Genomic DNA, 12,680 nt, shown 5'->3' on the forward strand with positions numbered 1-12,680 from the left:
CAGACTTGCCCCAGCCGGTCCCCAAAGGGTTTTCGTCCCTACCATGCCAGCGCCACCCTCTTCTCCAGGCCACCTGCCTGGAGTCCTTGGTGAATCTTTTGTCCTGTCCAGCATTTACAGAAAGGAAGGCCAGAACCTCGCCCTGCTCTCCTCCCCAGCCTGGAATCGGGAGGAGGGGCGGGCACCCACCCCTGGGTGGGCTTAGCATGGACAGAAGTGGGTGAGGGGGCTGCCTGACGGTGGGCCCCCTGGAGAGGCCTGTGAGGTCTTCCAGGGGCACATCGGGGCACATCCAAGGCTGTGCTTCCTGGGGGAGGTGGCATCTGAACAACTTTTGTCCACAAGCATGTTCCTGCTTGTCCTCCCCAACCGCCCTGGCCTTTATTCCCCAGGAGGGCAGCCGAGCTGGGGCCCTGGCAGCCAGCAGGGGAGGGAGTATGTTGGACAGGGGCTGTGCCCAAAGGCAGGGCCTTCCTAAGTGGCTGAGTAAACAGCGTCAGGTGGCCTTAGCCTGGCCCAGGAGACCAGCTGTGTTCTCCCACCCCCTGCAAGGCTGAAGCTGCCACCTTTCAGCTTTTCAGCAGCAGATGCTCCACCCCAAAGCCTGCAGAAGGGATTCTGTGAAGAGGGTCACCAGGCTTAGCCTCGGCCAGAACCCGTCTGCAGAGGACCCCCAGCCAGAGCAGAAAGCTCCTGAGCCAGCTCCCTTGGGTAATGGAGCCAAGCCCCTCTGAAGGCTAAGTGGTAACTGGAATGGGGGGCTCCAGGTTGGCCTGGGACACTGGGCTGGGGGCAGGCCAGAGGCCTCCACAGTGGATGTAGGAGCCCTGCTCCCCCAGATGGACTCCCAGAGGCCTGAGCCCAGAGAAGAGGAGGAGGAACAGGAGCTGCGGTGGATGGAGCTGGACTCTGAAGAAGCCCTGGGAACCAGGACAGAGGGGCCTAGTGTCTTCCAGGGCTGGGGGCACCTGCTCCAGGCCGTGTGGAGGGGCCCTGCAGGCCTGGTGATGCAGCTGCTGCGGCAAGGGGCCAGCGTGGAGGAGAGGTGCACCTGGGCTGGGGGGTGAAGGGGTCCGTTCTCTGGGTGGGGCAGGATGGGGGTCCCAGCACTGGGTGGGTGGAGGAGTCCCTTCTATGGATGGGGTAGGACGGGGTCCCAGCGCTGGGTGGGCGGCAGGACGGGGTGGGGCAGGGCGGGGTTCTGGTCAGTGGTCCACCCCCGCGCCGACGCCCTTGCCCCCTCCTCAGGGACCACGCAGGCCGGACCCCGCTCCACCTGGCCGTGCTGCGGGGCCACGCGCCCCTGGTACGTCTCCTGCTGCAGCGAGGGGCCCCGGTGGGCGCGGTGGACCGGGCGGGGCGCACCGCGCTGCACGAGGCCGCCTGGCACGGGCACTCGCGGGTGGCCGAGCTGCTGCTGCAGCGCGGGGCCTCGGCGGCAGCGCGCTCCGGGACGGGCCTCACGCCGCTGCACTGGGCCGCTGCGCTGGGCCACACGCTGCTGGTCGCGCGCCTGCTGGAGGCTCCGGGCCCGAGACCGGCGGAGGCGGAGGACGCGCGCGGCTGGACGGCGGCGCACTGGGCGGCCGCGGGCGGGCGGCTGGCGGTGCTGGAGCTGCTGGCGGCCAGCGGCGCGGGCCTGGACGGTGCCCTGCTCGTGGCTGCCGCTGCGGGGCGCGGGGCGGCGCTGCGCTTCCTCCTGGCGCGCGGGGCGCGGGTGGACGCCCGGGATGGCACGGGGGCCACAGCGCTGGGTCTGGCGGCCGCCCTAGGCCGCTCCCAGGTACGTCCCGCCCTCCGCCCGGCAGTGATGGGAGGGAGCGCGGGGCCAGAAGCCCCAGAGACGTGCCCCCGGGGCAGCTGGAGTCGGGCTGGGGGACGGTGTCCGGGCACGAAGGCCCTGAGCGCGACCCCGGCTGTGCCCCTCCGGTGTAGCCCCGTCCCGTGGAGACCAGGGCGGACCCGAGGCCCGGGGCTCGGCTTCATGCTGGTGGCAGCAACAGACTCTCCACCAGCGCCGGGCCTGTGCCTGAGTCCCGCGTTCCCGGGCAGCGGGCAGAGTGTTGGCTGCAGATCCTTGGATTTGCCCTAAGGACCCTTAGGGGGAAAAGTGGACGTTTCCAAGCAGGCCAGCCTTGGGTTCGGCCTCACTTACAACATGAGGAAGTGGTGTCAGGAGAGTCAGGCCACTGCAGGGACGGAAGAGGCCTGGGCTGGGCAAACGCCTGGTGGCTCTGCCCCTCGCCTGCCGGGCTGAGGCCGGCCCCTGCTCTTCTCTCCTCTTCTAGGACATTGAGGTGCTGCTGGGCCACGGGGCAGACCCAGGCATCAGGGACAGGCATGGCCGCTCTGCTCTGCACAGGGCTGCTGCCCGGGGACACCTGCCCACCGTCCAGCTGCTGGTCACCCAGGGGGCCAAGGTGGATGCGCAGGACACCCTGGGCCTCACACCCCTGCACCATGCCTCTCGGGAAGGCCACGTGGAGGTTGCCGGCTGTCTCCTGGACAGGGGTGCCCAGGTGGATGCTATCGGCTGGCTCCGAAAGGCCCCCCTACACCTGGCTGCAGAGCGAGGTCATGGCCCTACCGTGGGGCTTCTGCTGAGCCGAGGGGCCAGCCCCACCCTGCGGACACAGTGGGCCGAGGTGGCCCAGATGCCTGAGGGGGACCTGCCCCAGGCGCTGCCTGAACGTGGAGGGGGGCAGAAGGAGTGTGAGGGCACAGAGTCCACGGCTGAGCCAGACAGCAGGCTCCAGGCTCCACCGCCCCAGCGATTTCCAGGCTCTCTGGCTGAGGCTGCCTGCCTGGAGGGGACATCAGGGGAGAGGCTTCCGGAGGAGGGGGTTGGAGAAAGCAGGAGATGTGGCTTGAGCCGAAGTCACAGGCCTTGGCTGGACCAGGGATGGCCCCCAGCTCCCAGGAGGGCCCACCGACCCTGCAGCTCCAGCCTTCTCCGTACCCCAGCAAAGAATGAGTTGTGGTAATGAGGGAAGAGAGAGACCTTCTCATATTGTTTTATACTCAGTACCTGTTTTAAGAAAAAACAACAAGGAAGTAAAACCAAGGACAGGCAGCCCGGTGCCAGGCCCGAAACCAGGCCTGGGCCTGCCTGGCCTAAACCCAGCGGTTAAAAATCAATTCATAACTTAGAAACTGATGTTATTCATAGATTCCAGACACTGTATAGAAGAACACTGTGAAACACCCTGCCGTCTTCTGTTGCTCTCTGACCACCGGTGCATGCAGCCCCTGTCATGTACCGCCTGCTTGCTCGAATCAATCACGACCCTTTCATGTGAAATCTTTAGTGTTGTGAGCCCTTAAAAGGGACAGAAATTGTGCACTCGGGGAGCTTGGATTTTAAGGCAGTAGCTTGCCGATGCTCCCAGCTGAATAAAGCCCTTCCTTCTACAACTCGATGTCTTGAGAGGTTTTGCCTGCGGCACGTCCTGCTACATTTCTTGGTTCCCTGACTGGGAAACGAGGTACCTGACAGACGACCGAGGCAGCCCCTTAGGCAGCTTAGGCCTGCCCTGTGGAGCATCCCTGCGGGGCACTCCAGCCAGCCTGAGTGACGCGATCCAAAGAGCGCTCCTGGGTAGGAAATTGCCCCGATGGAACACCTCGCCAGAGCAGCACATAACGGGCCCCCGCGGAGGATTAACACAGTGGCTGAACACCGGGAAGGAACTGGCACTTGGAGTCCGGACATCTGAAACTTGGTAAGACTAGTCTTTGGAACTTGCCCCACTCCACCTGAGTAGATGCGTGGCCTGATCACCCATGGCGTGCCTGCATTGGCACCTTTGTTCTGGTTTTGACTTGAAGTAGATTGCGTGATACTTTGGTTTTGGTTTTGACCTGGCTTGGATTTCTGGATACTCTCATTTTGATTTTGATTTTGGTTTGGTGTAAACTGCAAAAGTGTGTGTGTGCCCTTTTTACCTGTTTTTTGTTTTGTGGTGTGCGTGTGGTGTGAGCGTGATGTTTTGTCTCGAAGAAGCGTGGGTCAGGCACAAATAAGCCCACCCCACTAGGAACTATGTTAAAAACAATTTTTCAAGCAAGAATTTAAGGGAGATTATGGTGTTACTGTGTCACCAGGAAAAATTAGAACTTTGTGTGAAATAGACTTGTCAGCATTAGAGGTAGGTTGGCCATCAGAAAGAAGCCTGGACAGGTCCCTTATTTCAAAGGTATGACACAAGGTAACCTGTAAGCCAAGGCACCCAGACCAGTTTCCGTACATAGACAGTTACAGTGGGTTTTAGACCCCCTTTCCCCCCCACAGTAGTTAAGAGAACAGCACCATAAGTGGCTGGCAGAGGCAAGGAAAGACCAGCAGAGAGAAAAAGAGGCCATCTATACCAATTCTAAGTTAATTTAGACTAAACAGGGTCTTATTAATAGCAAAAGATAATTGAAATCCCAAACTTACAAGGTTTTCAACAAAAGTGAAGTTTGCTAAAAGTTAACAGTGTAACATGTTAATGGTAACTTCTAATCTTGTGGCCTCAGACAGTCTAGTCCAAAGACATAAAAAAAGTTTGCTTTAAAAAAGAAAAAAAAAAGGGGGAGGCGGAATTTATGTAAAAAGAGTGTTACGCGGTAAATTCTTGTCCTGAAATAAATTAACTGGTTGTTAAAAAAAAAAAAAAAGTTTGTAATAAGGCAGAAAGTTGAGACATGTTGAAGAATTGTCGGCGAAAGTTGTAAAAGAAAAAATGTTATAAAAATTTATGCAAAAAATGTTGTATAATTTAAAAGTAATAAGGTCTCCTGAGTACTATTTTTTTTTTTTTTTTTTTTTTTGAGACGGAGTCTTGCTCTGTCACCCAGGCTGGAGTTCAGTGGCGCAATCTCTGCTCACTGCAAGGTCTGCCTCCTGGGTTCACGCCATTCTCCTGCCTCAGCCTCCCAAGTGGCTGGGACTACAGGCGCCTGCCACCACGCCCGGCTAATTTTTTGTATTTTAAGTAGAGACGGGGTTTCACCGTGTTAGCCAGGATGGTCTCGATCTCCTGACCTCATGATCCGCCCACCTCGGCCCCCCATAGTGCTGGGATTACAGGCGTGAGCCACCGTGCCTGGCCCCTGAGTACTATTAAAAAAAAACAGTTTATGTGCAAGGTGTACAAGAAAAGTAAAATATACCTTTGGTAAAAAAAATTATAAAGGGGCATAAAAATATGGATTTTTATCTACATTAAAAGGTTAAAAAATTATTGTTTTAAGAGTTTAAGCAAGTTTTAAAACGTAAATTGTAAAGAAAATTCTGTGTGTAAACATATTAACTAAAGTTAAAAAGGTATCATCCAGTTTTTTTGTGAACTGGACATTAAAGTAAAAATGCAACAGGTTTTTCTTAAAGCATCAACCTGCTCTTTAACAAAAATTATAAAAGGTTAAAAAGAGTGTATAAAATCTTACCTTATGGTCAAACATGAAAAATTGGATAAATATGTCTATAAGGTTTTATTAAAATTAAGTTTAACATTAATAACACTAATATAAAGGTAAAATTTAGCTTATCTGGTATAAAAATCATACAAGAAGCATTATTAAATATAAAATGGTGTTTAGCTTTCTTTGGTCTAAAAACTAATAAAAATAGGTGCTAAAGGAAACATTCATTTTACTAGAGGATCATAGAAGTTTAAGACTTAAAACAAACTTTGGCAATTAAGACAGCATGCCAAGATGCAAAATGCCTGGTTGAAATGGATCAGATATTCCATCTGACGTTAAACAAAAGCAATTGTTATGCTTGTGCACATGGCAGGCCAGAGGCTGACTGTCCCCCTTCCACGAAGGTGGTCCCCCAGTCGACCAGGCGTGGGCTGCACGGTAGCTCTTTTCCAGGATTCTACGGCCTGGAGCAGTAAGTCATGCCAAGCCCTCCCTGCTACATTCTGAAGTCCCTGCGGGTCAGCCCCCGAGGGCCATCCAGCTTCCGTCTCCCAAAACTAAGTTCACTTCGTGTCTCTCACAGCAGGGAGGAGACTTAGCAGTCCTTGGAGACCTGAAGGGATGCAGTGAGCTTAAGAATTTTCGAGAGCTTATCAATCAGTCAGCCCTTTTTCATCCCTGAGCGGATGTGTGGTGGACCTTTACTGGGCACTCTGCCGAATAACTAGAGTGGCACTTGTACTTTAGTCCATTTGGCTAGGCCTTTCACCCTGGCATTTCATCAACCAGAGGAGAAAAAAAAAAAAAAAGACATCGTAAAGCAAGAGAAGCCCCTTATGGGTCTTTCAACTCTCACATCTATTTAGATGCAACTGGAGCCCCACAAGGAATACCAGATTGATTTAAAGCCCGAAATCAAATAGTTACAGGATTTAAGTCAATATTTTGGTAGATGATAGTCAACAAAAATGTAGATTAGATAAACTACATCTATTACAACCAACAGCAACGAGCTTTTCATGAGTTAAAAAGAAAAACTCATGTCGGCCCCAGCCCCGAGGCTACCTGACCTGACAAAACTCTTTACACTCTATGTGTCAGAAAGAGAAAAAATGGCAGTTGGAGTTTTAACCCAGACCATAGGGCCCTGGCCAAGGCCAGTGGCCTATCTCTCAAAACAACTAGATGGGCTTTCCAAAGGATGGCCCCCATGTCCAAGGGCCCTGGTAGCAACGGCCCTGTTAGCACAAGAAGCAGATAAGCTAACTCTTAGGCAAAACCTAAAGTCCCCCCATGCTGTGGTGATTTTAATAAATGCCAAAGGACATCATTAGCTAATGAATTCTAGACTAACTAGATACCAAAGCTTGCTCTGTGAAAATCCCCACATAACCATCGAAGTTTGCAAAACCCTAAACCCCGCCACCTTGCTCCCGGTATCAGAGAGCCCAGTGAAACATAACTGTAGAAGTGTTGGACTCAGCTTATTCTAGTGGGCCCAACCACCGAAACCATCCTTAAACATCAGTAGACTGGGAGCTGTACGCGGGTGGGAACAGCTTCGCCAACCCCTGCAAAGTGACTCTGAAGAAGACGACAAGCCCTGCTCCAGTCACACCCGGAAGCTGACTGGTCCACGCACGGCCGAAGCATGAGGAAACTCATCGCGGGACTCATTTTCCTTAAAATTTGGACTTGTACAGTAAGGACTTCAACTGACCTTCCTCAGGCTGAGAACTGTTTCCAGTATATACATCAAGTCACTGAGGTAAGACAAAAGATTGCTACAGTTCTATTATTTTATGGTTATTTCAAGTGTACCAGGACTCTAAAAGAAACTTGTTTGTATAATGCTATTGTTTCCAAGGTATGCAGCCCAGGAAATAACCAACCTGATGCGTGTTATGACCCATTTTAAGCCTCCCATGATCACAGGACTGGTCCTTTTCTAGCTGACACAAGTAAGGTAATAGCTAGAACAGAAGAAAGAGGGGTCCCCAAAAATGTAACCTTAAAATTTGAGGCTTGTGCCGCTATTAATAGTAAGCAGCATGGAATAGGATGCGGTTTTCTAAATTGGAAAAAAAGTTACACAGTAAAAAAAAATAAGTACATCTGTCAAGAATCATATTATGTGAGATGTGTCAATACTGGTCTTGTGTCATTTGGGCTACTTGAAAAGAAGATAAAAAAGATCCTGTTTGGCTCCAAAAAGGAAAAGTCAGCCCCTCCTGCACGAGTGGGAGCTACAACCTTTTAGAATTGATAATCACAAACCCTTCAGACCCAAAGTGGACTAAAAAAAAATGTAACATTAGGCATTGATAGAAAAGGACTAGATCCTAGTGTAAGCATCCTAATAAAAGGAGAGGTTCAAAAGCGCTCTCCACAACCAGTATTTCAGACTTTCTATGATGAACAAAATGTGCCAGTACCTGAGATTCCAGGAAAAACTAAAACTTTGTTTTTGCAATTAGCCGAACATGGAGCCCAGTCTCTGGAAGTCACCTCATGCTATGTTTGTGGAGGAACCGTAACAGGAGATCAATGACCATGGGAAGCCCGAGAATTAGTTCCTACAGACCCAGTTCCTGATGAATTCCCAGCCTAAAAGAATGACCCTGACAATTTTTGGGTTCTTTTTTTGAGACAGACTCTCGCTCTGTCGCACAGGCTGGAGTGCAGTGGCGCAATCTCCGCTCACTGCAAGCTCCGCCTCCCGGGCTCACGCCATTCTCCTGCCTCAGGCTCCAGAGTAGCTGGGACTACAGGTGCCCTCCACCACGCCTGGAGAATTTTTTGTATTTTTAGTGGAGACGGGGTTTCACCGTGTTAGCCAGGATGGTCTCGATCTCCTGACCTCGTGATCCGCCCGCCTCGGCCTCCCAAAGTGCTGGGATTACAGGCGTGAGCCAACGCGCCCGGCCAATTTTTGGGTTCTAAAAGTCTCAATTATTGGACAGTATTGCACAGCTTGAGAAGGAAAAGGATTCACTCATCCTGTAGGGTGGCTTGGTTGTCTTGGGCAAAAGCTGTATGACGGTACCACAAAAACAGTTACATGGTGGAGTTCCAATTACACAGAAAGAAATCCATTCAGTAAATTTCCAAAGTTGCAGACTGTTTGGGCCCACCCAGAATTCCACTGGGACCGGACGGCCCCCACTGGGTTATACCGGATATGTGGACACAGAGCTTATGCTAAGCTGCCTGATCAGTGGACAGGTAGCTGTGTAATTGGCACCATTAAGCCATCTTTCTTCTTACTGCCCGTAAAAACAGGTGAACTTCTGGGCTTCCCAGTCTATGCTTCCCGTGAAAAACGAAACATAGCCATAAGTGATTAGAAAGATGATGAATGGCCCCCTGAAAAAATCATACAATACTACAGACCCACCACTTGGGCAGAAGATGGCTCATGGGGATATCGAACCCCCATCTACGTGCTCAACCGAATCATATGGTTGCAAGCTGTTTTAAAAATTATTACGAATAAAACCAGTCAAGTCTTGACTGTTCTTGCCCGGCAAGAGACTGATGAGAAATGCTAGCTCTCAAAGTAGACCAGCTCTTGACTACTTGCTAGCAGCTGAAGGAGTTTGTGAAAAATTTAACCTTACCAATCGTTGTCTACACATAGATGATCAGGGGCAAGTAGCTGAGAATATAGTTAAAGATATAACAAAACTGGCACACATACCCATGCAAGTGTGGGACAGACTCAATCCAGGAGCCATGTTTAGAAATTAGTTCCCAGCAATAGGATTTAAAACTCTTATAACAAGAGTAATAATAGTAATAGGAACCTGCTTACTTCTCCCTTGTCTGATACCTGTATTTCTCCAAATGATAAAAAACTTAATCGCTGCCTTAGTTCACCAAAATGCTTCAGCACAAGCATACTATATAAATCACTATCAATCTATTGCACAAAAAGACATAAGTAGCAAAAATAAGAGTGAGAACTCCCACTAATAAAAAGTGAGAGTCTCAAAGGGGAGAATGAGGGAAGAGACCCTCTCATATTGTTTTATACTCAGTACCTGTTTTAAGAAAAAACAACAAGGAAGTAAAACCAAGGACAGGAAGCCCGGCACCAGGCCCGAAACCAGGCCTGCACCTGCCTGGCCTAAACCCAGTAGTTAAAAATCAACTCATAACTCAGAAACCGATGTTATTCATAGATTCCAGACATTGTATAGAAGAACACTGTGAAACTCCCTGCCCTGTTCTGTTTCTCTCTGACCACCAGTGCATGCAGCCCCTGTCATGTACCCCTTGCTTGCTCAAATCAATCACGACCCTTTCATGTGAAATCCTTAGAGTTGTGAGCCCTTAAAAGGGACAGAAATTGTGCACTCGGGGAGCTCGGATTTTAAGGCAGTAGTTTGCTGATGCTCCCAGCTGAATAAAGCCCTTCCTTCTACAACTCGCTATCTTGAGAGGTTTTGTCTGCAGCTCGTCCTGCTACAGCAACTGATGCAACTGAAACCTGATGATGGTTGGCGGCACGCACCTGAGACCTGGACGGACCTGGACAGACCTGAGACCTGGACAGACCTGGGACCTGGGACCTGGACGGACCTGGGACCTGGATGCACCCGGGACCTGGATGGCACCTCTGTCTTCCCTTCCTTCCCTGTCTGCACACTACTGGGGAGCCCTTTTCAGTTGCTCTCTGTAGGCCGGGGTGTTCCAACTGTGTTTTCTTAGATTTGTATATGTCACTTTGACAACCATGAATTACATGGCCAAACTTATGGCCACGGCTGTTCTCCTCCCCACTTCCATCCAGAGCCCGTACCCTGACCCACTTCCTCATCTAACTCCTGCACAAGCCGATATGTCCCCTGCCCTGAGTCGCCCAGGGCCAGGAACAGGCGAGAAGGACAGCCCTTGTGCACCAAGGCCAGATGGCATTTTTCTTTTCTTTTCCTTTTTTTTTGAGGCAGAGGCTCGCTCTGTCCCCCAGGCTGGAGTGCAGTGGCGCCATCTCGGCTCACTGCAAGCTCCACCTCCGGGGTTCACATCATTCTCCTGCCTCAGCCTCCCGAGTAGCTGGGACTACAGGCGCCCGCCACCACGCCCAGCTAATTTTTTGTATTTTTAGTAGTGACAGGGTTTCACCGTGTTAGCGAAGATGGTCTCAATCTCCTGACCTCATAATCTGCCCATTTTGGCCTCCCAAAGTGCTGGGATTACAGGCACGAGCCACCGAGCCTGGCCTTTCTTTTCTTTTTTAAATGGAGTTTCACTCTCATTGCCCAGGCTGGAGTGCAATGGCGCAATCTCAGATCACTGGCAACCTCTGCCTCCTGGGTTCAAGCAATTCTCCTGCCTCAGCCTCCCGAGTGGCTGGGATTACAGGCGCCTGCCACCACGCCTAGTTAATTTTTTGTATTTTTAGTAGAGATGCGGTTTCACCATGTTGGCCAGGGTGGTCTTGAACTCCTGACTTCAGGTGATCTGCCTGCCTTGGCCTCCCAAAGTGCTGGGATTACAGGTGTGAGCCACCGCGCCCGGCCAAGATGGCATTTTTCAAGCTGGCCCATTCTGAGCTGCTTACCCCGCCTTCCCTACAGAATCCCCAGCCAAGGCTCTGGCCTTAGCTTTCTCCCCTCTCTCTGCCTCCTGACAAAACACTGGGGCTTCTCATGTTGCCCTACATAGTGTGAGTGTCCCCATCGCTCAGGAAACGGGAATAATAAAAATCTCCAATAACATCAGCTTCTCCATGTCTCCACTCAGTCATGTCCATAAACTGAAAATCCTGCAAGTAGGTCAGTTGTGACTGTAATCCCAGCACTTTGGGAGGCCAGTTTTGAGACCAGCCTGGGCAACATGGTGAAACTCCGTTTCTACCAAAAATACAAAAACTGGCCAGGCATGCACTTGTGGTCCAGCTACTCAGGAGGCCGAGGTGGGAAAATCACTCAAGCCCAGGAGGCGGAGGCTGCAATGAGCTGAGATGGCGCCACTGCACTCCAGACTGGCTGAGAGTGAGACCATATCTGAAAAAAAAAAAGTAGTTTTTCTTCTTCTTCTTGTTTTTTAGACGAGGTCTTGATCTGTCACCCAGGCTAGAGTGCAGTGGTGCGATCTTGGCTCACTGCAGCCTTGGCCTCCCGGGTTCAAGCAATTGTCCCACCTCTCTGGGATTACTGGGGCCCGCCACCACGCCCAGCTGCTTTTTGCATTTTTAGTAGAGATGGGGTTTCACCATGTTGGCCAGGCTGGTCTCGAATTTCTGACCTCAGAAATTCCACCTGCCTCGGCCTCCCAAAGTGTTGTGCAGAGCCACTGCACCCGGCCTCCTCTTTTTTTTTTTTTTTTTGAGATGGAGTTTTGCTAGTTTCCCAGGCTGGAGTGCAACGAATGGCAGGAGCTCGGCTCACCGCAAACTCTGCCTCCTGGGTTCAAGCAATTCTCCTGCCTCAGCCTCCTGGGTAGCTGACCATGTTGGTCAGCCTGGTCATTTAAGGTCAGGAGTGCGAGACCAGCCTGGCCAACATTGTGAAATCCCATCTCTACTAAAAATACAAAAATTAGCTGGGAGTGGCGGTGCACGCCTGTAATCCCAAATACTCAGGAGGCTGAGGCAGGAGAATCGCTTAAACCGGGAGGCAGAGGTTGCGGTCAGCCGAGATCACACCTTTGTGCTCCAGCCTGAGCGACAGAGCGAAACTCCGTCTCAAAAACAGAAAAAAAAAAAAAAAAGACACAACAACAAATGCAGTGCGTCATCCTGGACTGAATCTTCAACAGGGAAAAAAAGGTATAAAAGACATTCGAGGCGAGTTAAATCTGGACTGTGGGCTGGGTCCGGATTTTGATCATTGTACTGTGTGGTTCCTAAGAGTAAATATACAGCAAAGTGTTTAGGTATCTCCAACTTCTCAAATGGTTTAGGAAAAAAATCCAGTATGTTTATATTTATAGAGAGAATGATTCAAAAATGTAGCAAAACGTAACAGTAGGTGAATTTGGTTCGAGAGTATTAAACAAATGGAACAAATGAAAACAGCTGGCACATTTTGGTAGCGAACACTAGGGAGTTTTCCTTGTACTAGTATTCCAACTTTTCTACGATTTAAAAAATATCCAAGTATAATAAAATGTTATAAAGAAACTGCACACCTCCCACCAATTTTTCGGTAATATAGCAGAAATATAAAATTACACATAATATAAAACTTTTTTTGGGGGGGGGGGGACAGACTCTGGCTCTGTTGCCCAGGCTGTTGTGCGGTGGTGCCATCTGAGTTCACTGC

General features: G+C 50.8%; 1 protein-coding gene across 1 annotated transcript; it reads left to right on the plus strand.

Annotated features, from left to right (window-relative positions):
* Window positions 1-4,575, plus strand: ANKRD65 (ankyrin repeat domain 65). Its single transcript, XM_063724124.1, has 4 exons — window positions 1-711; window positions 840-1,045; window positions 1,249-1,783; window positions 1,936-4,575. The coding sequence occupies exons 2-4, from the start codon at window positions 840-842 to the stop codon at window positions 2,602-2,604; spliced, it is 1,410 nt and encodes a 469-aa protein (XP_063580194.1). The 5' UTR covers window positions 1-711; the 3' UTR covers window positions 2,605-4,575.
* Window positions 4,576-12,680: the final 8,105 nt, after the last annotated feature.

Source organism: Pongo abelii, chromosome 1 (assembly GCF_028885655.2).
Source record: "Pongo abelii isolate AG06213 chromosome 1, NHGRI_mPonAbe1-v2.0_pri, whole genome shotgun sequence".
In the NCBI taxonomy this organism is placed as follows: Eukaryota; Metazoa; Chordata; class Mammalia; order Primates; family Hominidae; genus Pongo; species Pongo abelii.